The 24176-nt window shown below is 53.0% G+C and overlaps 7 protein-coding genes and 1 non-coding gene across 8 annotated transcripts; 4 read left to right on the forward strand and 4 right to left on the reverse strand.

Annotated features, from left to right (window-relative positions):
• Positions 1-3175: 3175 nt before the first annotated feature.
• N0V96_002878 (uncharacterized protein) lies at positions 3176-4121 on the reverse strand (the record flags this gene model as incomplete). The annotated part of the gene is made up of 2 exons (XM_065756648.1): positions 3176-3621; positions 3731-4121. The coding sequence occupies 2 exons, from the start codon at positions 4119-4121 to the stop codon at positions 3176-3178; spliced, it is 837 nt and encodes a 278-aa protein (XP_065615017.1).
• Positions 4122-7628: 3507 nt separating this feature from the next.
• N0V96_002879 (uncharacterized protein) lies at positions 7629-8981 on the reverse strand (the record flags this gene model as incomplete). Its single annotated transcript, XM_065756649.1, has 6 exons — positions 7629-7729; positions 7788-7965; positions 8023-8141; positions 8194-8530; positions 8598-8819; positions 8880-8981. 6 exons carry the CDS (start codon positions 8979-8981, stop codon positions 7629-7631), a joined length of 1059 nt encoding a protein of 352 aa, XP_065615018.1.
• A 1090-nt stretch (positions 8982-10071) lies between these two features.
• On the forward strand, positions 10072-10756 carry SEC11 (Signal peptidase complex catalytic subunit; the record flags this gene model as incomplete). Its single annotated transcript, XM_053199138.1, has 4 exons — positions 10072-10152; positions 10203-10417; positions 10480-10532; positions 10587-10756. The coding sequence occupies 4 exons, from the start codon at positions 10072-10074 to the stop codon at positions 10754-10756; spliced, it is 519 nt and encodes a 172-aa protein (XP_053043403.1).
• A 2057-nt stretch (positions 10757-12813) lies between these two features.
• On the reverse strand, positions 12814-13436 carry N0V96_002881 (uncharacterized protein; the record flags this gene model as incomplete). The annotated part of the gene is made up of 2 exons (XM_065756650.1): positions 12814-13310; positions 13361-13436. The coding sequence occupies 2 exons, from the start codon at positions 13434-13436 to the stop codon at positions 12814-12816; spliced, it is 573 nt and encodes a 190-aa protein (XP_065615019.1).
• A 1494-nt stretch (positions 13437-14930) lies between these two features.
• BRF1 (transcription factor TFIIIB subunit brf1) lies at positions 14931-17129 on the forward strand (the record flags this gene model as incomplete). The annotated part of the gene is made up of 1 exon (XM_053199140.1): positions 14931-17129. The coding sequence occupies one exon, from the start codon at positions 14931-14933 to the stop codon at positions 17127-17129; it is 2199 nt and encodes a 732-aa protein (XP_053043405.1).
• Positions 17130-17824: 695 nt separating this feature from the next.
• On the forward strand, positions 17825-17896 carry N0V96_002883. Its single transcript has one exon. It is a non-coding gene; the product is annotated as a tRNA-Arg (tRNA).
• Positions 17897-19631: 1735 nt separating this feature from the next.
• On the forward strand, positions 19632-20138 carry N0V96_002884 (uncharacterized protein; the record flags this gene model as incomplete). The annotated part of the gene is made up of 1 exon (XM_053199141.1): positions 19632-20138. One exon carries the CDS (start codon positions 19632-19634, stop codon positions 20136-20138), a length of 507 nt encoding a protein of 168 aa, XP_053043406.1.
• A 643-nt stretch (positions 20139-20781) lies between these two features.
• Positions 20782-22594, reverse strand: N0V96_002885 (uncharacterized protein; the record flags this gene model as incomplete). Its single annotated transcript, XM_053199142.1, has 2 exons — positions 20782-21737; positions 21799-22594. The coding sequence occupies 2 exons, from the start codon at positions 22592-22594 to the stop codon at positions 20782-20784; spliced, it is 1752 nt and encodes a 583-aa protein (XP_053043407.1).
• Between the last annotated feature and the right edge of the window lie 1582 nt (positions 22595-24176).

Here is a 24176-nt window from a genome sequence, read left to right on the forward strand (position 1 = left end):
AGGGCCCTGTCGATGAGAACAAGGGACGGGGATTCCATCCGAGGAATTGCAATACAAAGAAGAAGCTCGCAGCATCCAACAACCCGGGCCAAGACGACAAGACCAGACAAGAAAGCAAACGAAAACGAAAGCGGTGGAAGAACGCGGGGGGCGGACGCAGGCACGGAGGACGCGGGAACGCAAGATTTGCTAACAAAAGAGAAGCTTTTTCGGCAAACGTTCCGGGGTGCTCAGCTCCCGAAAGTCTTTGGAAGACATGAGACGAGCTGGGCAAACTTACGCCAAGGCCCAGGAGATAAATGGCAAACTTACCCCTTGTGTTTCCGACTGTTGTCAAATTTTGCTCTCTCAGCGGTGCCCTCTCTTAGTGATGACTATGGTCCATACGCCAAAGCTGGGTTCGATTGGCTGTTGCTGGGTCGAATATTCAGCGCTGGAGCAAGGCGAATCGATCTTGGAGGGCTCGAAATGGCTAATAAACAGACGAGATCCGGGTAAACTTCAAGTCAAGCACAATTCAACAAAATCTAGACGGGGGAAAGCGACTATATATCCCACTTCTCACCAAACCCGGCCATGACTAACCAGCATGCGAGGGGTAACACACGATCTCCCTCCGAGTCTCAGTCCCCTCGCAGCGCCCGCCGTCCCTGATTAACCTGTCTCTCATTTAGTCAGTTTGCATCACATCACACTTCGCTGCACCGATGGCACGCTGGCAAGGCCCAACCTACTAGGTATTAGTCCCCTCCCGAGTCCCGCGGTCTCATTGTGTCGTGCAGATTGACTAGTTTCGCACTTGACATCTTTTCCAACCCGCGAAATGTCTCACTGGCCAATGTTTACAGTTTCGAAGGGACGCGGGGACCTAGTGTAAAAGAGAAGATTGCGCAAAAAGGAAATCGGGATCTGCAGAGGACGGGACTTCATCTTGTTAATGACTTGCTTCCTACCGGGTAAGTTCGGTACAGTAGCAGCATCTGTGGTAACAATATCTTCTCTACATGCGACATTCACAAAAAAGACTTCTCTTCAATGAATGTTCCAGAGACACAAAATTCTGGTTTGTAGTAGTAGTCGCACTGCAAGTGCCGAACTTGGGAACTTCATATCCATCACACAAGTGGCAGAGCCGAGTCGGCGCCTCGATAACCAAAAGGCAGGTTACATCTGTGCAACACCTCCCAGGCACCGCCGCACAAGAGGGGACGAACGTGCAACATCACGCCGGCGACGTCGCACGTTGTTCGGGGTCGCTTGGGTAGCGAGTGGTACTCACTACCACGAACGAGCGCATGTCTGTGCCTCATGGCGAGACCAAACAACAACAAACATTGTCACTATCACTGCGATGGAGCCGAGAAACGAACACGTTGGAAATTAAAACCGTGCATACGTACGAACACTTCTTGATGAATTCAAATAGTTGCAGTAGTGTTTGATGTTTCGCCAAGTTGTCGAATGGGGATCGGCGCTTGTTTGAGGTTCCTGACTCTCTCGCAAAAGCAAATAAATGGGCAGGTGGCCCCTGTATCAAATGCTTTTTCTCCATGTTGTCTTTAGCTGCCTGACGATTGCTGAGGCAACTTCAACATGAGATCAGAACTTCTGGAAGGTGTGCGGATTGTCAGGACTCACAGCATTGGTGACTGGTCAGTTGCAAGTTCAATCAACAGGCTTGAGTCGTAGGGGTTACTAGGTGCTGGAAATTATGACTGATATAAGCTCGTGAGTCACTTCACATGCGGGTATATATCTCAAGAGAGCCAATCAAACAGGGCAAAGAGTCACTTGGAAACATGCAACCAGTCACATAGAACAAGAAAAACAATTCATGAGGTGGCCGAAATTTCTCATTACCTCGCCCTGACGAGGGCTCAAGCCAGGTCCAAGAGAACCAATCCACTAGGGACGGTATCCCCAATCTGCCTAGGCTATATCGCAAAAGCAGGAACCAATGCAGTAAACCGCGTGAAAAAACAAGAGTTTGCATCCTCCAAAAATTCCCAGAGACAAATGAGATCCGAAAGCATGTGGTGTTGTGTTGTTGTAAGTCGTTCAGTCTTGACATGCTTTGTTTGCTTGGGAGATTTTCCGTTTTTTTGGTTATTGTAGTTGTTTGATTTGGCGAGGCCAGAAGAAGAAGAAGAAGAAGAAGAGCGCAAAAGTCTGTTCCTTGTCGCGCTGTTGAGAGTTGTACATGATTCTTTTCTCGGCCTGCCCTGGAGTCGGAGGCGGGCACATCCCGTACGTATCCTCAAGACATCCGTATTCTCAGAAAATGATGGAAAGAAGACAAAAAACACAATCTGTTATGGTAGCTGGCACCAAACTGATGTGCCCCGGTATGTCTAATACCGTAAACGCCCCAAATCCGTTTGTTCCCGATGGAGAGATGAGAGTTGTTGTTGGAGTTGCGCCGTCCCCCGTAAATTGTCGTTCCCAAGTAAGCAGAGTAGTTGAAGAGTAGAACAAACTTGGTGCTGGGGTTGGTGTCTTTTTTTTTGTCGTTGTTTTGTGTTTTTGTATAAAATCAAAAGATAACAAGTCTCTTCTCCGTTTCGAATCCTCCTTTTGTCGCTCTCTGATGAGCCGTTTGAGCCGTTCCCTTACCACCTACGAGTGAACGTGGAGTAGAGTACTAGAGCTCAGAAGGGGTAGACGCCAGTGATTGGTAAAAAGGGAGAAAGAGGAAAACCGCCCGGGCCCGGTGTATCCTGTATCTGGGGGGATCTTTGTCCAGAAGATGCGGAAGAGAGAGAGTTGAAAGCAAGAAGAGCGGGAGGAATGAATCTCGTTTGCGGGGGGTATTAGTCCTCCTCGACTCCGGTAATCCACCAGAAAGGTTTTATTCGGCCAACCTCGATGAGAAGTGGAGATGGTTTTTTCAGAAAGAAAAGACAGCTCCCAAATGGTGAAGTTTCCAATCTGGTGTGGGAGAGAGGGGAGAAAGTGACGTGCCGGCATGAAAAGCAGACCTCCGTGGGATCGCAGTTCTCAGACAACCTCCTATCCTTGTGATGCAAGTCCGGAAGGCAAAGGACCAAAATGACAAGAAAAACAACCGTGTTGAACGCCGTGACAGTACCATGATCGCTTTTGTACATGTGTTTTCTGGCTGTGTCTGGTCGAGAGTCAACTCAACCAACATGACCAAAAAGTCAACCGAAACCTCTCAGACGGTCTTGGGTGTTCGCGCGTTGCTGTGGTCGATAACGTCGTCGAGGTGGTTGCACATGGCCACGAACAGGTCAAAGAAGAGCTTGCTACCGCCGCGCTCCATCTCGGCTTGCATGGTTCCGCTCCTCTTGAATGTCTTGCGACATCTGATAATCAGAGCGAGGTAGTGAGCGCGCAGCCGTGAGTCCGAGTCGGGGGTGTGGGCGTAGGCGTACTGGGCGGAGCGCAGGATGGTGCCGATATCAATACCGGACTGGAGACCCTGCTTGCGCAGAGCCAGGCGCTTGAGCTCCTCGAGCCCGTACCGCTCCGCAGCACAGTAGATGACGGTGTCGCGGAGGATGTGTTGCCCGCAGCTCGAGACAAAGATTGTTGCCTCACTCGCGGTGGTACCGGTAGTTGTCGATGTGGGAGTGGAGGGAACGGCGGCTGCGCGGCCGCCTCGGGGGTGTTTTCGGGGTTGGGGAAGTTTGGGGAGTTCCTCTGACGGCGTCCTCGAGCTCCCAAGAGTTGCGGTGCCTGTTGTGGACGAGGCGGGGGTAGTAGTCACCCTTGTAGAGGTACTCGAGGACGGAGGAGAAGATCTCGGGTTCTTCGTCGGGGAGGGATATTCTCTTGCTCTGCGACTCGAAGAACTGGCCTCGGCAGGCGGCCTCGAAGAAGGGCGACTGGAAGAGGACGTCCTCGTGAGCGGCAAACAGTCGGCCCTCGCGTCCCACGGTCAAGGTGACGATGGGTGAAGGGGCCACGGACTTGCCCGTCTTGGTCGGCAGCGGCGCGGGGGCGGCTGGCGGGGCCATGACGGGCTTCTCGTTGACGGACTGTTGCATTTTCGATAGCTTCTGGTGATCCCGGATCGAGCTTGACTTCTTCAGCCTGGACGTCTTGTCGACGCGGACATTGGGGTCTTGCGACCTGAAGGTACGCTTGAACAACGACATGACGGTTGTGGTTTGCTAAGAGAGAGCGGGCTTTGTTGGCCCGAAGAAGTTGTTGTTGTAGCTGCTGATGCTGGTGATGTTGTTGTTCTGATTAAGGAATGACAACTCGAATGGGGAACGATAGAGTAAAGACTAGGGAAGCTGAGACGATGGAGAGCGCGTTGCCCAGGGACCTTATATGTCTTTGTCTATGGGATAAGAAGACTTGTAGAGAGCGACGAAATGAGCGAATAGAGGAGAGGGAGGAATGACGAAGTTGGAGGGGTGTTCGGATCGGAGGGGGAGGGGGGATAGAGCGAGAGAGAGAAGAGAGAGAGTGTGAAGTGAGAAGTGAGGGACGAGTGACACACAAAAAGATTGACTGGGGGTCCGGGGTGAGAGATGCCTCCTATGGAAAGGGAATTCAGTAACGAACGACCCAAGGAGGTATTCCCAACTTGCAACTTTGCGACCCTTTTTGGTTGTGGTTGAGGGGGAGGGGGAGAACAAGAGGGAAGAGGGGTGGATTGCGGAGGGGGGGCATTCATATTTATACCATCACGTTAAGTTGGTGATGTTTTTAGGCTGGATCTCATCTTTGGCAGGGTATCATTGGTTGGCGTCTTCCCAACCGCCGCATTTCTGGGTGGCGGTGGGAGGTGTGTTGCGTAGTGCGAGCCGCGTGTTTGATAGGACGAACACCAAGCACTCCCTAAGGTACTGCCCGTCCCAAGTACTCACTGGAAGTACTCGCAAGCACCATCTTCACGCCAGCAGGAACTTGATTTTCGGCGGGCAGGATGAACCAGCTGGCGCGCGTTGCTGACGCTGAACTCTGGAGGGAGGGAACCGGTGCAAAGAGCTGAACGGCCATGAACGCTATTGGGGCACATTGCCAGCTGCAGAACCGGGCAGACATGGACAGCCCAGGCAGCATCTCAGCCTAACCACGACCAAAATGGAACGTCGGGGATGTCAGTGACTTCACCCGCGGTACTTGCCAACTGCCAGTCTGCCACTCAGCTTTCACCGTTGGCAGACTGTTAGGCTCTTCTCTTTTCTGTGCTTCACCAATGGAACAAGGACATGGAAGCAGTTGAGTGACTTCAGGATGGCAGCAAGTAAGGTACCTAACCTTACATTACCTTACCTTACACGCAAGGTGCAACGGCTCTATGACTGGACGGATACGCAATGGAAGACTGACACGAATGACTGCCGTGGACTGCCCATGCCCTGGCCAAACGTGAGAGAAATAAGGTACGTATCTTTTTCTCAGGTAAGGTATCCGCCATGGAACCGCCGCGCCTCCAACCGGGGAGTAGCCGCTGAGGCACCCGACACTTTCCCCTTTGCCTCATTTGCCTCAGGAGCCAGACCTAAAAGTTAAGTCTAACTTCTTATCTGAGGTACCTCATCTCACCGCATCCTCATGCGTATACCAGAAGTACTATGCAATACTAGACACCGGTACCTGTGGAGGCTCCTTGGAACAAAACGGTCACCGGCCATCGGCCCTGGGCCCAGACCAGAAACCGCCCCCTCCCTCCGTGCCTTCTCCGACCCCCCCGAGATTGGGAACGGGCCTCCGGGTGCGTTGGCAGACTGGAGTACCTTAGGTACCTCTGGCTCTGGGCAGGTATCTTAGTTCCGGGTTCACCTCATGTTCTCAATTGGGCTTGGCTCGGGTACATCCATTTTGTACCTCATCTTCCTTCATCCGAATTCGCCAAGAGACATCGGAAGGTTCCAAAGGAAGTCGGGAATGGCGGCCCAAGAAACCTCACCCGTAGACACCTCACCATCCTCGCATGCGCTGTCGTCAGGACCGCACGTGAGGGCGTCGCAACGCGGGGTTCCCTCAGTTGCGCGAGTCCTTGGTGGTTCTTCTCATTTCCCTCCTTCAGACCCGACACCTCAGGACGGTGTTACCTCCTGAACACCTCAGGACATCTCAGGACTCAGGAGTCAAACGATACCTACCTTACCTCATGGATCCCTCATGGATACCAAAAGAAGTCGCGAGAAGGCGGTCGACGACCCCTTGACACTATCATTGGCTCGTTGCCCGGGTCATGAGCACCGATACCCTCAATGTGCCCAACAACCTAGATTCCGTGATCGATAAGGTAGTGTATCCGACTGATTCGGCCAAGCTGCCAACTCACTGACGGCTCTACGTCTGCCCTTCCGGTTGGTGAGTTCGTCGTCTGGACATGCCGCCCACGGTTGCCATGGTTGCTATCAACTCTATCCTCGCAGGATCGGGACTGCTCGAGATGCTGCACCCTCTGCACCCTCTGCACCTCTGCACCTCTCCCCTCATCGCCGCCTCCCCCGGATCGCCCAAGCTTCCGCCCTGCCACGCGGGATTGGATAGAGCCTCATGCTCTCTCCAATACTTCGCGACCTGAACTTGCGTGTAGGTGCCTTACCACGCAGTTCCTTCTCCCAGTTCACTGCCTTTCCACGACTGAGAGCTCGCCAGCGTCTACCTTCTCTCCCCAGACTGCTTCACATTGGTCTCAGTAGCGCCGTCCAGAACGCATTCAGACCTCACTGTCTCACTAGCCACAACCTAACTTTATTTCGTCCAAACCCTTCTGAACCCATCCAAACCCGCTCAAAGCCGCATGAACGACAACTATTTGCCATAGTCAGTCACCTACAGTACCACTTACTAGCCAGTTGCCAGGCCAGTCGTGCCTCTTGCTTCGTACTCAACTTCTAGAATCCTCGCTCGACTCGTCTCGACTCTCCACCCCTCCTCCTTCTCAGCCCAATATCCCAGTATTGGCCTCTTTGGTCCATGGATCGATCCACGAACCCTTGCAAACCTAACCCCTCCTCTTGCTCCCCCCTCCCACTTCCTCCTCGGACAAAATCACATCGTCGACTTTGCGTCCCTCTTCGAGATTGGCGTTTGCCGCTAGTCGGGCAGATTCAGGCACAAAATCACCGCCGCCAATCATCGAGAGCCACCACGACCCCGTCCCGCTCGCTTGTCTCCCCCAATCCCTGCTCTCCGCCTGTCTTCATCGTCGGCAAGCCCAGTGACCTGCAGCATCACCGCCTCAACACCGCTCCTTGCCCCAGCTCCATGATCCATCCATCGCTCTTCCCCTCGCGTCCCGTCCCGTCAACGCCCATGATACCATTACCTGCCAACCTTAGTCGTGGATTCCCCTTCCAAGTTCCCAGCAATCACAATTCATTCGTCAGACAGTGCCTCGGTCCCTGGAAAACTAGGAGTTGCGTGTTGGAAGTCATAATGCTCTAGGTTATTTTGGTAATCGTATGTTCACCCTCCCTGGCATCTTGCCCTCCACCGCCTCGAGGGGGTACATTACACCATCCTCGACTCCAGCCCGATGCATGCCTTATCAATCCTACAATCTGAGGCATCCGTCCACTATACCTATCAACGACGCATGGCCAAGCCCGATGGAACCGGCCACCACCGCCGTGCTCACCGCCCGACGCCTGCCCCGTTCATCTCCGACAAGACCCGTCTGGACCGAAAGTCCCTCAGTGGCCCGCCACCGCGGCAGCGGCGGCAACCCGTCTCGTGTGGGCAGCTCGGGCCATGTTCTCGCGCATACCAACGAGACCGTACATGAATGCGTACACTAGTCAACAAGTCAGTATCATCTCGGTCAAAGTCACCAGGTACCAGAGAGAACCCACTGATGGGAGCAAGGATTACAAATCCAATCGAGGATGCCACCACGGCCTCACGGGATCCGACATTCTTCTCGTTCAGCCAGTAAAAGGCATCGGCACCAGTCTCGACTTTGCCGATGGCTGCCCAACCGAGATAGAGACCCGCGAAGAAGATGACGCCCAAAGTGTGTGCCCCAACGCCCTGCCCGTTTCAGTCGTGTCAGTGTATGTTTCTTGCCTCAGGTACAAGGCAACTCACAAAGGGGCGCTTGATGCTGTTGAGCCAGAAGATCTCAATGAGAGAGACGACAGATGTGATTCCAAAGAGGTTGATGATGACAAAGGCCTTGTACCAGCCCTTCCCGAATATCTCCGTGACTGACGTTGTGGTGTTAGACCAAGTTAACATCAATTAGACGTCATGACTTACAAGGTTCATGTGGCCCATTCTTGTGTGATTCTTCCAAGCTGGTCCATTCGGATGCAAATGAATCCCCAATCATGTTGGCCATGGCGGAGCTCCCGGATGGCTGAGGCTTGGGGGGCTCTCCCGTGTTCTTGTCGTCGTGCTCTAAGGTGACGAACCAGTAGATGACTGAGTTCATGAAGGTGAAAACAGTTGTAATGGTGTAGAACAAGGTGAAGTAGAACTGCTTGCGAAGACTTGCGATGCCGTAAGGCAGCGACAGGGTTCTCAATGCCCAGTACTCCCAGCCAGTGCTGGTCTCCTCGATGTGTGGGTGATAGAGATGAGTATAGGTCCAGCCCTAGGATTGGTGATCGAGGTCAGCAACAAGCCACCACTGGTACTACCTATGCTTTGAGTTGACATACCAGCACGACCGCATGGTAGGCCAGGAGCAGAGAAAAGGTGACGACAGAGAAGTCAAAGACCACTCGCCAGTCAGAGTAGGGAGACTCTTCTTTTCGCAGCTTGTAGTCAAGAACCGTAGCTCCGACTGCGGTCAGGTAGGCAACGATACCACCTCGAACCCAGCACAGATGGTTCTGGGAGAAGGACCGCCAGGGTGAATGGCATGCTCTGAGAAATGCAGGCTAAGAAAGAAAGATTAGCTGAAGCTATGAAGACGCCTGGCGATCGACAACGGAGCGTACATGGTCCTGAACCTGGCCATAGGATGCCGGCGTGGGCAGACCATGTCCATCATGGAACTCTGATTGCCCGTGGAGTAACGGAGTGGTGACAGAGGCGTCCATCACGATGGCTTCTAACGGAGGCTAAGCAGGATATTGAAGAGAGGTTGTCTAAGTGTGGAATCTGAGAGAGATGATGCTTCGGGCGTCCCGTCAAGGCTTGGTATACAGAAGACGGTTGACGGCTTGTTGGAAAACACCAGGCAAAGATATCGAAGAAAAGACTGAGAGAGGGATGTTAAGTCGAGGAACGGGAGATGCGATGGGAGAACGTAGGACAGAGACATATGGAAGATTTCAGAAGGGAGCTGCTGCCTTCCACCTGTTGGTGAAGCTGAGACTGCCGTTGTTGACTATGAGTATCCAGAGAAGGAAGTTATGTCGGACATATGTGCCTGCCCTGTCTCTTCATCCACGCTGGCGGAAGGAAGTGGCCTGTGAAGTCCAAATTGAGGTTTTGGAAGGCAGGTAACGGGCAGCATCGGCTGTCAATCAGGAAGGAAGTCGTCGGGCGTGCCACTTGTAGTGAATTCCAAGAAAGCCATTGAGAACAGGCAAAGAGGGAAGTGCTGTGACTTCATGATATTGGAAAATCTACGATGGCTTCTAGCGAGTTCTTATAGTTTACGTGAATTCCACACATACTAAGCCCAAGGTGAATGAGAGGATCAAGTGTTTGACTTGTAGCATATTCCTGCAAGAGGACTGGTGTCCAATACCTGTGGAAATGTATTGAAGTCAATTGATGCTTAAGCTGTAGGAATGCTTCATGTACCATGATTTCCGTGGTTCTACCTATGAAGACGGTGCAGCTTGCAGCTTGTAGATGTTAGATGAGGCAGGATCACTGGACCAGAGCGCTCCAAACTGAAGGAGAACAAACGGTGGTCTGTGCACCACAGCCGTCTGAAACCGACCGGAGGTGAGAACCGATAAGATAACCAGAGTACGTACCTCTTTATCTCCATTGACACGTTCCACGTCTGCAAAATAGCTGGCCTGTGCTCTTGCTCTTGCTTCCAGCTTCAAGGAAGGTGCGTTGCTGGCCAGAACTCAACTCCAAACTGAACATCACGATCCGAGACCGTCTACCACCACCGACGAGACTACCAGCAACACCGCTCGCACCCGCTTGTCAGAACCGCCGGAAAACATGTTGTCGAGTCTTGGAAACCCGCGCCAGGCGGCTTCGCAGCTGCTCAACTTTGCGCTGATCCTCTCAACTGCCTTCATGGTGTGCACAGCGGCCCTCCCCAAAGAAGCTCTTGCTAACCCCAGTGGCAGATGTGGAAGGGTCTTTCCGTGATTTCCGATTCTCCCAGCCCGATCGTCGTTGTTCTTAGTGGTTCCATGGAGCCTGCCTTTCAAAGAGGCGATCTCCTTTTCCTGTGGAACCGCAACCTGATCCAGGAAACCGACGTTGGCGAGATCGTTGTCTACGAAGTCAAGGGCAAGAACATTCCCATTGTCCACAGAGTGGTTCGCAGATTCGGCTCTGGGTAAGCTCCTCCTACACTTTGTCTCCCATTGCCCTCCTTGCTGACCAAGAGGCTCGTTGTAGACCGGAAGCGAAGCTCCTTACCAAGGGCGACAACAACAACTCCGATGACACTGGTTCGTGGCTCCCCCTCTCAGAGTTCTCAGTGAGTAAAGACTGACCAAAAGCAGAGCTGTATGCCAAGGACCAGGACTACCTTGTGCGCAAGGATATCATCGGCAGCGTCGTCGCATACATCCCCTTCGTCGGCTACGTTACGATCCTCCTTTCAGAATACCCGTGGTTGAAGACGGCAATGCTGGGAATAATGGGCTTGGTAGTGGTGCTGCAGAGAGAGTAGTCCCGTCGTTATGGCAAAAAATTGATACCTCCATTCGAAACCAGCTAGGAGCCATCGAGCGCCACAATTGCCAGAGTCGCTGCAGAGACCTCAATGCTCGAGGAAACAGCACGTTCGCGGTTTTCGATTTTCGAGTAGCCGTAACGGCAATGCTCAGATTGATTGATTTCGGTGACTGAGTGCTAGCCTCGGTCTCGTGCCTTATACTTGGTGGGGCATGTACCAGCCATCGCCGCGCTTCCGTGAACTGAGACAGACCTCAGGAGAAATTACCTTGGTACAGCTGACAATCAACGCTGAGGTTTACAGAGAAGAGAGAATCATATTGCCAGATCTCTGGGTGGAAACGAGTCCAGCGCAGCAACTACCGAGGTCCAGGCGTTAGACCCGATATTGTCCCTCTTTCTTTCAGGTATCGTCGTTCTCTCGATCCCGTGATCGTAGTGCATCTTCAGCTCTCGTGGCATGAACTGGGGTGTTTCTTTGTGTCCAGGCAGCCAGCGGCACAGCTGACAGGGTTCTGCTTAAGGCCCATATGAGCCAAAATTGTGGTCCAATAGCAAGACCCTGATCTCCGCCGCCGACTGGTTCTAGCCAGGGGCGCCGTCCTTTTTGGGACGCGATTGTTACCGCGCCGGTGCCTGTATCATGCACCAAACCGTTAGAAGAGCGGCACAGTCGTGCGATAAAATGAGCCAAAAATTCCCTGTGCCGAAAATTTGAACCAACGTCTGTGTCTCTTGCTCCTTTTCGGTTCGTGTTGAAAGCGTCACAAGTTTCCTCGTCGCTCATTTTGCGGTTCAGACCACACCAGCACCGTGGACCACCGTATTGTAAAGTTGCTGTCGAGTTGTGTAAGACGCTCATTAAGCCACTCAATTCATCATGGCTTCAGCCCAGTATGCACCACAGTCGCAGTACGCACCGCCTGATGGCTTCGAAGGCTACGTGCCATACGCGCAACAAGCTCCTCGAGAAATCCCTTTCAGCCCAAAATGGCACCGAGCAAAAATTGTCATTCGCAGTTTCAATATAGCGTTCAGCGCCATCGTCCTCGGCATCTCGCTCTCTCTCATGTTTTACTCATTTTCAAGTTCATTCTATCTTGTATTCAGTGGATTCCCCGTAAGTAATATGCTCCTAACTTTGCGATTAAGACTGGATATCTAACCCGCTTGTAGGCTGCTGCCCTTGTGTGTTGGGAAACATCCGAACTCATCACCATCTGCGCAAGAGGCGGGAGACGGGGAATACACCCCGGTGCTCACGTTGGCATGCACTTGCTCTTTTGGCTCGTTTTTATGGTAGCCACGGGATGGGAGATTGCAAACATCGTCCTTCGTGATGGTCCGCGGTCGTGGGTGTTAAGTGGTGGGCAGGTCACCTCTATGCAAGATACTGTAATGGCGTTCACTGCCCTCTTATTGTAAGTTCTAGTCATGAGTGTTTTGAAATACCTCAGGATGATCGCTAACACTTGATAGTATCGACAATTTCACCCTCTTCGTCCGCGCCTGTATTGAATGCAAGCAGCGCAATGCTCGCCCTCCCCCGGTTTACATGGTGCCCATCAACGGGCCGCCGCCGATGCAGCCTGCAGGTTCATACCAGCCCTACCCTTACTCGCCGCAGCAATCTTCTTTTCAACCGCAGCATGACAAAGGACAGATGACAGGAGCCAATGTTGATACCACTGAAAGGGCTTCCGAGCCAGGCCTGGATGGGACGTACTACGGCCCCGGAAGCCGAGCTTGATTGAGCGCTGTTGGACGAGAGCCAAGGAGGATCTTGGATACTTTGTTATGAAAAGCGGATGATACCCCAATATTGCAATCAGAGGACTGGATTTCATCGAAGAATGGAGTGCGATATTCGTGCCGCTGGACCATGCCATGCTGGACTTAATTAAATAATCTATAATCACAACCTCGGTTGTCTATGACCATTGCGTCTTTAAAGATGTGCATTGTACCCGTTTTGAGCACCGATGTTGTCATGAATACATTTTTCGTATTAATGTTTAGGCTAGGAGGGTATTGAGCTATCCTGCCCAACGCTCACTCAGACCACTGCACATCGAAATCCTTGAACTGAACCTCAAGATCGCTCTTCGCATCCTTGGCAGGCCGAGCAACCAGAGCGCCAACAGTCAGGTTCCAATCCTTGCCAGTACAATCATCATCTCCAAAGACCCAGCAAATCTCACGCAGCGGTACCTTGGTACCGTCCTGCTTCACGTAGTACACCCAGAAGCTCGGGCCCATGAAGTCGCGCTCTTGCTCGATGAGCACAGTGATGCTCTTGGTGTCCTCAAAGGCGGCGAGAGGCGTGATGCTCCAGTCGGCCCAACGGTCGCAGGCGACGGTGCTGAGCTGTGGCGTGCCTTGGTAATACTCGAGGCCGGTCTTGATCCATCTCTTCTCGCGGCCAGAGTTGGAGTCGAAAGTGACGATGAGACCTGCTTGGTCGTACTGTTCGGTCCAGTCTGCGGTAAATGTGATTTTGGCGGACTTAAACTGGCTTAAGGGCTTGGCTGGAACCGTCTTTGTGGGAGCTGGGTCTGTTAACTTGTGGCTTATGTGAGGAGGAGTGAGTCGAGGTTACCATCGTAGACGTTGTGGGCAGGCGGCTTCTTCCATACGTCTGTATTGGGGGCCGCGGAAAGGGTAAAGGAAGACATATTTGAGTAGAGCAGGGTATCTCGATTGTGTTGTACGCGCCAAGAATAAAGAGAGTCAATGTGTATAAACTGCGCGGATCTACTGAAGCCGAGGAAATGGGACAGAGAATAGTGATGGGTGATTGGAAGTTTAAATAGGCTTGACTGAGAGTAGCATTGCGGCTGTTTCTGCACCAGACTCTGCAATGCAGATGGTGTGAGAGTTACCAAGTAAGCTACTTGGTGACTTCACGCACTTGCCCCGCAGTAAGCAACACGAAGTATTCATGCTTGTAGGTTGTTTGCCGATCCAAGGTGTCATGCAGGGTCTCTTCGCCTTGAATGATTGAGACGGTGCAATGGGCCGACAACCCGCCCATACCGAAACCGATTTCACAGTACCTACTTACAGCGCGATTGGGTTTCCGGGCTTTTGAAGAAGGACTAGTAACACGAAGAAATATGGCTAGGAGTATCATTTTGTAGCGCTATAGACCTGAACTGGAAGCCAAGTGAACCTTGATCCCTACTTAGGATGCTTATGAATCCAAAGAGGCCTCATGATCAGGACAAGTGTCGATGGATTGTTCGCTTGAACCTCTGTGTCGCTGATAAAGTTGCCCCGCGATCCCCTCAGGACGCGGGGCAAAGCAGAAGTGACTCGGCCCGCAGGTGGGAGAGCTTGAATGATTGGCTGGCACCGGTTCCCAGCGGAGTCTCCGCCGATATGTATTGTGTTTGTACCTGCTGAGAATACTACCCAGTTCGGAAGTAGTTCCAATAAGGAAAGTTCAACTGATCATGTCCTTCAATTCGATGAACGATAAGCAATGTTCTGTGAGAGGAATGATAAACGTCAACGGCCACACTAACAAGGCGGTATCGATGTGATGTGGCTGTAGATACGTTCAGTGTGCTGTTGAAATAGTTGTGAAGACGGACGCAGATTCGAACCAGCAGCTCTGGGAAAAGCACGGAGAAGTGGATATTCCCTCTTATGGAACACATCGGAGATTGACTCAGCAAATGCCTACATCCCCCCACTGATTGCGCACCTGCCTTTCATTTCACAAACGTGCACCTTCCCCCGCTCGACCATCTCGTCGCCAACCCCACAAACTTTCCCATTCTTCACCTCATTCCGCCGACGACCAGTATCCCTCTGCAGACAATCCATAGTAGACTCCATCTTCAATTCACTTACACTCTATTCGCCCATCGTATTACTACTGCCCACATCACCGAACGCGTCGACAACTTCGCACCAAGCCACGCCTGCAAACACCATTGCATTTATCCAAGTCGTCTGAGGTGCGAAGGCGAAGCAGACTGGCAACCTCTGTAGCCTGGTGTTGGAGGAAAGGGGACGTCCACGAGGCCATTCGCAACTTCACAATCCACATCTCCCACACGCCCATGGTGCAAATAAATCCTCTTCCCCCGACAAAATTCTCCTAGGCCTCCCGATATCCTAGCGAAATATTTCCGCCTTCGCAAGGCGCCAACGTCGAAACAATGTCTTCCTTCCTTACGCCTACCAAGAAGTCCCAAAAGCCGGCAGCCAAGTCAAAGCCTTTTCAACCACCGAACCGCATTCGAGCCATCCGCGAGCAAGCCGAACGCCAGCAAGCTAGCGCCGCCGCCGCCGCAGCCAACGCCGCCGCCCAGGCACAACAGAACCGAGCAAGACCCCCTACTGTCGCCATATCGAACCGTCCACAATGTCCGAATAAGGCCTGTGTCAAGCCCAATGTCGTCGACGGTATCTGTCAAACCTGCGGTCGTGTCGCCGATGACAGCAACATTGTCGCCGAAGTACAGTTTGGCGAGACCTCTTCCGGTGCCGCCATGGTACAGGGAAGCTATATCGCCGCTGACCAAGCTGGCGTAAGGAGCATGGGTCCCGCCTTCCGCCGCGTCGGAGGCTCCGACGACAGAGAAAAGACCATCCGCGAGGCTCGCGCTCTGATGCAGGGTTACGCTCAGCGCCTCAATCTCAGCGATAACACTGTCAACACCGCCGTCCAGTGTTTCAAGCTTGCCTCCCAGTCAGGTTTCACGCAGGGCCGAAAGATCATCACCGTTGCAGCTGTCTGCCTCTACGCTGCTTGCAGAATGGAGAGGCCGTGTCGTGTCATGCTCATCGATATTGGCGACATTATCCAGGTCAACGTGTTTGTACTAGGAAGAACCTTCAAGGCGTTGACCAAAACCCTCTGCCTCTTCCCAAGCGGAGAGTCCCCGGTCTTCCCGGAAGACATCATCTACCGCTTCGCCTCCAAGCTCGAATTCAAGCATATGACTAACCGCGTCGCCGAGGATGCTGTCCGCCTTGTCCGTCGCATGAAACAAGATTGGATCGTCATGGGCCGTCGTCCGTCCGGAATCTGTGGAGCATGTCTTCTGATGGCTGCCCGAATGCACAATTTCCGGCGAACTGTTCGTGAAGTTGTCTACATTGTCAAGGTCACAAACCACACCATTCAGGAACGTCTCGAGGAGTTCAATGTGACGGAGACAAGTAAAATGACAGTGGAAGATTTCTTGTCTCAAGATTTCGGCTCCAGCTCTCACGACCCCCCGTCCTTCTACAGGAACACCGAGGCTTGGCAAGCGCAGCAGGAAGAGCTTGGCAAGAAGCGGAAGCGAACCATTACAGACGACGGTGATAACAACAGGACGACACCTGCGCCTTCTCTGCCACCGCCTGATCTATCTGCAGCGCCAACCATTGAGTATCGTCGAGATAAGGACGGCTACATTATCCCCCCTCTCCCGTCGAAAATCGCCGTCAACGAGCCGGCCCTAAGAGATGCTAACAGCACCCAACATCTTGAGGGCCTGGCTCAAGAATTTGGCGACGCGGAGAAGGAAAACGAAGAGTCATCACAGACGGATGCTGGTAGTGAAAAGACGCGGCAGCCGAAGCCCTCTTTGCCGATCAACGACGAGTGGGAGGAAGACGAGGCCGAGATGGAAGACCAGATCTCGGAAATCATGAATGATCCCGAGACCTACGAGCACGCAAAAGCTTTCAGCAACGCTGAGCAACGAGCTCGCATCCACTCGATCTGGGCCCTCCAGCAACAACCAGACAAGTCTGTCTCAATGGCGCCCGAGGTTGGCGAAGACGAGTTCGCCGATGACCCTGAAGTTGCGAATTGCATGTTGACTCCTGATGAGATCAAGATCAAGGAACTTCTGTGGGTCAATGAAAACAAAGACTGGTTGCGCGCATCACAGGAGCGTCTGTTCCGCAAAAAGCTGGAGGAAAAGAAGCCTAAGAAGGATCGCAAGCGGAAGAAGCGTCCTCGTATTGGCGAAGGCCAGACGACACCTGCCAGCACACCAGGCGAGGCTGCTGTTAATGTCATGAAGGAGCGTGGTTTTTCGAAGCGCATCAACTACGAGGCTATCCGGCAGATGTTCGACGTCGCTGGTCAAGGTGACCCTGGCTCCAGGCCTGAGAGTGAAGCTGCGAGTCGTCCCACGAGCAAGGCGCCCAGTGTGGTGGACGACCACTACGATGAAGAAGAAGAAGAAATCGAGCCCATCGATGGCGACGGGGGCCATGAGCACCAAGACGACGAGTATGGCGGTGGGGATGACTACGATGACATGGGCGACGAATCCCACATGTACGATGAGGACGATCAGGGGATGGGTGAAGACGATGACGACGACGATTTTGGTCTCAATGACGACGATGAGTGAGCATACTCAGTCGCGCAATGTCTTGTCTTTTGGGGATTGGGCGAATCGTGGAGGATGGCGTGCTTGTATTAGATACCCCAAGAGCTTCGAACATGTCGAGGCCCCGGCTGCGCTGCCCACACACATGATTTTGCGTCTTATGGATAGAGCATCTTAGACCAGAACAGCAATCTGCATAGACTTTTGGCAGGATTTGTCGACCCGGCTGGCGCGTTTGTGGTATTCAATGCCACCGGCATGTTCACTGTTAGCTGTGATGGTTTGAAAGCTATCCCGCTTCCGCACTTGCAACCAAACGCCCTTTCGGACGACCCCCGACATCCATATCGTTGATAAATCACAAAAGCTGCCATTCCAACGAGTACAGGCTTGACGATTACGGACGCACGTCCTGATTCCTTCACCTGCGTTGCCGGCTGTCATCGAGTTCCGGCACACTGCGCCGTACTTCAAGACCCACCCTGCTCCGGCCGGACATTGAAACAGCCTTTAAGCATCCGCCATCCTCTACCCCTCATGCCTGCTTCACCCGGGCTTCAAACTTACACCGCAGACGCTAGAGGCTATCGCTAAAGCATCAATGGCTCCTGGCTCACGCATCGCCGACGGGAAGGCCGGAGAAGCCCTTACTCCGCGCGCACAAGGCTCCTTGGGTAGTCGGGCGTTTTCGGCTTTCATCGGAAAACAAAGGATACGGCCGGGTGGCGCAATGGCAGCGCGTTGCTTTCCGGTGGCAAAGGTTCTGGGTTCGAGTCCCAGCTCGGTCGAGTCGATTTTTGATTTCCGCGCGAGTCATCCATTCTCTTTTGGTACACGATGAGGATCATTTTCAATGAGACTTGAGGAGTCAGGGTGGCCGGACTTACTTGGTCTGGCTGTGAATCAGTCGGTCCTGTGGAGTGAATAGCAACGGTCTCCGAATGGCAGCTGCTTACACACATCCTGACTCAGATGGTCGTGCGGAAGATAGAGGACTATGCGGTAAATAGGCGCATAGGATCTTGGGCTGTGGTTTTGATCTCTGCGTCTTTCTGGGGAGTGGTAACATGATTCGATTCCATTAGTGACTATCTGGTGTCTTTCTTGTCACTTGCTTACCATCAATCTATTGGAGCATGTGTTGACGGCAGGTACCTCGGACCCTTCTCACCAAGTGTGACTGACAGCTCAATGACGCCCCTGCTGTCTCGTTCCCATAACCGGCAGACTCGCTAGAATCAAACTTGGCATTGACACTTGTTTGTCACTTCGAATGAGTCCATCCCCTATGGTGTCTTCTGCCTGCCCGGATGGGCGTTGAGCAACAGCTGAGGTGTGAAGGTATCAGACGTGCAAGGGCGAATTTGGCATCACTTGAGGGTCTGTCTGACTTGGAGTATGCCCACAAATAAAATTATCACTGTATAGAAGACGAAGACCCCCAAGTCTGCGAGATTTTGGTAAGACGGGAGTTGAAACGACGGGACAGAGCTGGTCAGGCAATTGACAGTTCAGCTCAATGGATATCGTCTTTAGACTTTGACAATTGGTGTGACTATGTTCACAAAGTGTACGTGGCTGCTGTATTCAGCCACCCGAATCTCAATCGCTTTTCACACATTTCGTCACAACAGAAGGAAATGACAAACCTGCCATCGCATCCTCCAATGTCAACCGCCTCATTAGACGAAGTAAAAGCTCGGAGGAACCATTGGCTCAGGTCCAAAAAGGCTAAAAGACCGCCGGCTCGCACCAACCATGACGTCCAGCCCGCCGCCAGCCCCGAGTCGCGAAAAACAAAAAGGGCCAATTGCCTATGCCGGAGCCGGACTGTGTTGACGCCGTCCAATGGCGGGAGTTTGCGCACCTACTCTCGTGTTGGGCAAGTCACATCGGCAGGCACCTTGCAAGGCTTGCATGAGGGGAAAGAGGGCAGATCAGCGGGGGTGTTCAGGGGGGAGGAAGGCCGGAATCTGGGGTAAGATCCCTGCGCTCCTCGGCTTGGAGGTGTCGTGAACTGCTGGCTGAGCATGTGTTCGTGATGGGGGACGGCGCGGGATGGGTGTTTGTTGTTCTTGGAGGGGGAGCTGGGCACGTTGGGTAAGGTGGATGGGCACATGGGGTTCTCGGCCGAGGGGGCATGTGAAGCTTTCTGGTTTCCAGGATTGTGACGACGCGATCCTACGTCGCCTATGTCTTGATGTGGTAATTGAGCGTCCTTGACCGATGGTGTTTGCGGGGGAATATGACCTCGATGGAAGGTCGCTAGATGTAGGATAGGTATGATAGGCGGAGGAACATAAGCCAACATGTAAGCTAAAATGTAATTAATGTGACGAGGTCAACGATGATGTTCTGGAATCGTACGAGCAATGAGTATAAAGAGCTGGTGGAGGTCGCGATATTCAGAATGGTGTCTCGGTCAATCAACAGTCTCAGATCCAGATTCAGATCAACACACCTCCCCATACTACTCAAGCCAAGCTCTCGGTTGTATTAGTCCACAGAGACCTCAGCGACAACATGCTTCTCAAGTTCTCCCTCCTCGGCCTCTTCGCCACCTCAGTCCTCGCCGACGGCGCCGCCATCGTGGCCGCCATGGACGAGATCGCAACCCAGAACACGGAGCTGGGCGACACCGTGTCGTCCTGGGATGGCGGCCTCTTCGGCACGCTCCCCATCATCATCGACTCCACCAAGCTCCTCATTAAGATCAACGAGGCCACCAAGGTCGCCGAAGACTCGGAGCCGTTGACCGACCTCGAGGCCATCGGAGTGGCGCAGGCGACGCAGAAGCTGTCGAGCGGCGTGCAGACCACGCTCACCGCCGTCGTCGACGCGAAGCCCAAGTTTGACAAGCTCCTACTGAGCCCGGTCATCCTGCTCAACCTCAAGTCGGAGCAGAGCGCGACGGACAAGTTCAGCGCGGCTGTCATTGAGAAGGTCCCCGAGGCGTTGCAGGCCTTCGCTAAGACGCTGATTGCCCCAATTGATACGGCGTTCAACAATGCCATTGACACTTACAGCTGAGTCAATGCATCGGCCGGCTGGAATACTTACAATCGAGGGGATTGGAGGGGGTATCTATAATGAGGGACGAACGGTACGAGGTCGGAGCGGGCTTGACCCGACTGGATGACGAACTCCTTCTTGTACATACTTGATGTCTTTTGACATTTCTTCACGCAGAGCAAACACCAATGTTGAGTCTTTCTCGCCCATCGATGCGGCCCCCAAGCGTGGACCAATATATCGTCACAGGATTGGATGCGTAATGTAAGATGAACATACAGTAACGGCACACAAGGTAGGATATCATGATTTTCATTGATACGAAACTAGGAAACAGGTTGCTGTCAGATGCCTCAGACCGTGACAAGGAAATTCTTCCCACCAATGAGGATTGGCCGGTGGTATAGGGCTGACATTGTTCGCTCTTCAGACACTTGCTTTTAGTGTCTATAACTTTTGCGCTTTGTCTACCGTCATTCCCGTCAATTCGACGGGCAGTGTAAGAATGTGTAACATAAGAAAACAGAAAAGGCAACGATAGCCAATGTGTATGAGGCCAGGGATGGCAGGTGCCCATTACTTGAGGACAACATGCCACGCCATCCTCAACCGTTTTTTGTCGCATGAAACATGCCGGATAAGTCTAACGCTACCGCATGGGCTAGATGTGTAGCAAGTTGACATCCGAGATGCTGCGATGGCGCTTGTGGCCCATGGGCATCTCACTGGATGCCTTGCGTTTTTGCGACATGGACTCTAGAGGGCTGCGCGCTGAGTCACGCATCTGCTTCTTGGATCGTCGAAGGGGCGTCAGGGGAACGGCTGCGGTTTCGAAGCGATCCGACTTGAGGCCACGTAGGGCAGTATAGTTGTAAGGACTGCTCAGGGCGAGGGAGTCTTGTGTGGCCTTGTCGCTCAGAATAAGACGTTGATTGATCTGGTCGCGACGGAACGCACCCACGTTGGTGGCGTTGATGTGGGAGTGGAGGTCGACATCGCTTGAAGCGGTGCGTGGTCGAGCAGGGGTAGAGTTCAGGGGATCGGCGTCCCACTGGTTGTCCTCGTCTTCATCGGCAGAGGACCGGCCCTCATCGAACTCGATGAAGTCGCTGATGTTGAGGGACTTTTCGACCTCGTCATCTTCCTCCTCATCGAAGCCAATATCCGAGCTCTCATCGGCGGTATTGGGTTCGGACTGGAAGGGGAAGAAGGCCTCGGTAGGTCCCATGGCCTGAGTGTTGAGGTAGTCACCAAAGGTATTGGATGAGAACATTGCACTCATCATAATCTGTGCAGAGCTGCTCATCATGGGAGAGGGTTGGTTCTCATCAATGGGGGCCAGATATTGGAAGTTAAACTGTTCGGGTGACAGATCAAGTTGACGGCGACGATGGGGAGTAAAGATCATCATCTTTCGTGAGATGGGGTTCACAACAGCAATGGGCTTCCGCTCAGAGTTGTCGAGGTTGAAGCGGCCGACACGCGGCTGCCCACGGTGGCCCTTGACCGGATGATCCGTGTCGGAATCATCCCACTGATCCGGGGAGGGTTCGGGACGCTTAATCTTGCGGCGGACAACTGGCTCCGGCTCATCTTCTTCAGTGGTATCACCATCAGCTAGTTGGGCGAGTTAGCAATCACATTTTCTCATGATGTTCGTCACGAAGTGCAAACTCACTCTCATAGCCGTCTAGCTCTTGGGTTTCCTCAAGCGCTGCGACCGGAGTGGGCATCTCAGAGAGTTCGCCGGTGGTCATGGGAGTAGCAATTGGCGTATCATCATCGCCGAGTTCCTGCACAACAGCCTCAACATCTGAGTCTGCGTCAGGGGCATACCCATAGGCTCCATGATAATCGCCATGGTAATCCCAGAATGAATTCGAGTTTTCAGACTCGTCGTTTTCATCATCTTTTTCAATCTCGCGACGGAAGGCCGGATCGAGAGAGCTCTGATCGACAAAGATGTCGGGGAAGAAATCGGCATGATCATCCTCTGTATCGGTGGAGTCGGAATCACTCGAGGGAACATCAAAGCGCACGTGGCGCTCCGCAGGACGGTGGTGGTGATCAGAAGCAGCACTTTCGTCAACCTCTGACATGATGCCATCCCAACTGGCGGCATCCTCGATGTCTGCTGCGCCGTCATCTTCGTCTTCTTGCTCCTGCTCATCCTCTTCATCTTCTTCATCGTCGTCGTCGTCATCATCATCGTCATCATCCTCTTCTTCTTGAACAATGGGCGGCCGGGGAGGAATCGGGATGCTGGGGGCTGGTAGCACCTCGTGGAGAATATGTTCCTCCTCGGCCGCATCGACATCTTCCTCGTCGTCGTCAGAAGAATCACTGATATCTTCGACAGCAGAATATCCTCCTTCGTCAGACAGGTCGAAGGACGAAGAAGAGGTGATAGAGTCGCGACGCTTGGCAGCTTTCCTCGAGGCCGAGGAAGCCTTGTTGCGAACGTTGCGCGACATGGTTGGTGGTGGTTAGGCAGGGTTGAAACCCAATATGGTGGTATTCGGAGGGGGTGGGAGTTTGTCTGGATAACCGGCGCTAATAAATGCCGTATGAATGCCCAACAATGTGTATGGCTGTGTATTGCACCTAAGTTTTTCTCTTGGTGAGCCTTGTTTGTAGGTCCAGGGCGACTGTATGTATTATCGTGTCTTATACTTGGGTCGGATAGAGGGAGGGGTCGTGGTAGTCGGATTTAGGTGGAGGTGAAGATATTTTCTTCAAGCGGATAGGCTTCTCGTAGCCCGATGAATAGTGGGCTTGTTGATCGATTCTAGTGAAATGCGATGCAGACTTCCGTCAATGGGCCAGAGCCGTCCTCTCAATGAGGGCTCTGGACAGTGAAAGCCTGTTTGAACTTCGTCGGGAAACAGAATGGATTGAATGTCTCGATGGGCTGCTGGACTGCAGAGGTGCCTGCGCAGGGGCACCTCCGCAGTGGGCGTTTACAGCTCAGCGAAAGCGGCGGACATAATTCTCGACGAAGTGTGTGTTTGGTTCTAGATCCTTTTCAAGGTTGTAGGGCGACTTCGTTGTCTCGTGGGGTTAAATTGGTTTTGATGATTGAGATGGAAGAGAGGAAAAAAAGAGGGAAGAGGAAGAAAGGCACCGGGATTCCGAAAATAATATGGCTCCCCCAGTCGCCCCGTCCTTGGGTGTGGAGCACCCAATCGAACTTTTTTTTTTTTTTTTGGTGGGCTGCTACGCTGTACGTAGTATGGATACGTACCTGTGCACTTTGTGCTGCTGCCGTTTGTCGCCCAAACTTTTTTTTCTTTTTTCCTCCGTGCCTCCTTCTCCAAGTTGAAAGTCTCCCGTTTTGGTGGGGTCTCAAGGTGTGGGAATCTGCGGCCCTGCGTGCCTTCCCACTGCTGCCATTGTCTGGTTCGCTAAGAGTGGGTAGCGAGACGGCGCTATCCCGTATCCGGCACGCCGTCACCGCCTTTTCACGGTCTGTTCCCCCCCTGGCGCTCCTACAATTGCCCTGCAGGCGCTGGGAATCCGCTGGAGATACGGCGTCATTTAGTGGATAGAATCAGTAAACTGTGGAGGAAAGGACCCTGTGTGGAAAGGCTAGCAACTGCAAGTCAACCGCGCCCCTCTTCGCCTCGAACCTGGTAGGTACCTGAGGTACCTTACGCAGCACGCACAGCACAGCACGCAACCGTGGCAGCAACGTCGACCTCATCAAACGATTTCTGCCCCTCCCTCGACCTGTGTCACCTCACTCTCCCGTCTGTTCCAAGCTCTTCCTCCAGACACTTACTCCGTAATTGATTTTGACCCCTCCATCTGTCGTCACCCGTCAGGCCGGTCCAGATCGAGGGGGATGGGGGACAAGCTGATCCTTCCTCCATTGTGGCAGATCCAAAATCTAATCCTTCCCTCATGACCCGCAGAGCACCTGTTGGGCGTACTGTACATACTGCGTAGGCCTTTCTCACTGTCCAGACATACCAGACTTACCATTTGTCGTAGTCTTGCTGATCCAAACGGTTGACCAGAGCAGAAGAGAGAGGTGGGTGGCCACCATCCATTGTA

This window comes from Colletotrichum fioriniae, assembly GCF_027942845.1.
Source record: "Colletotrichum fioriniae strain IMI 355084 chromosome Unknown scaffold_2, whole genome shotgun sequence".
NCBI classification, from domain to species: Eukaryota; Fungi; Ascomycota; class Sordariomycetes; order Glomerellales; family Glomerellaceae; genus Colletotrichum; species Colletotrichum fioriniae.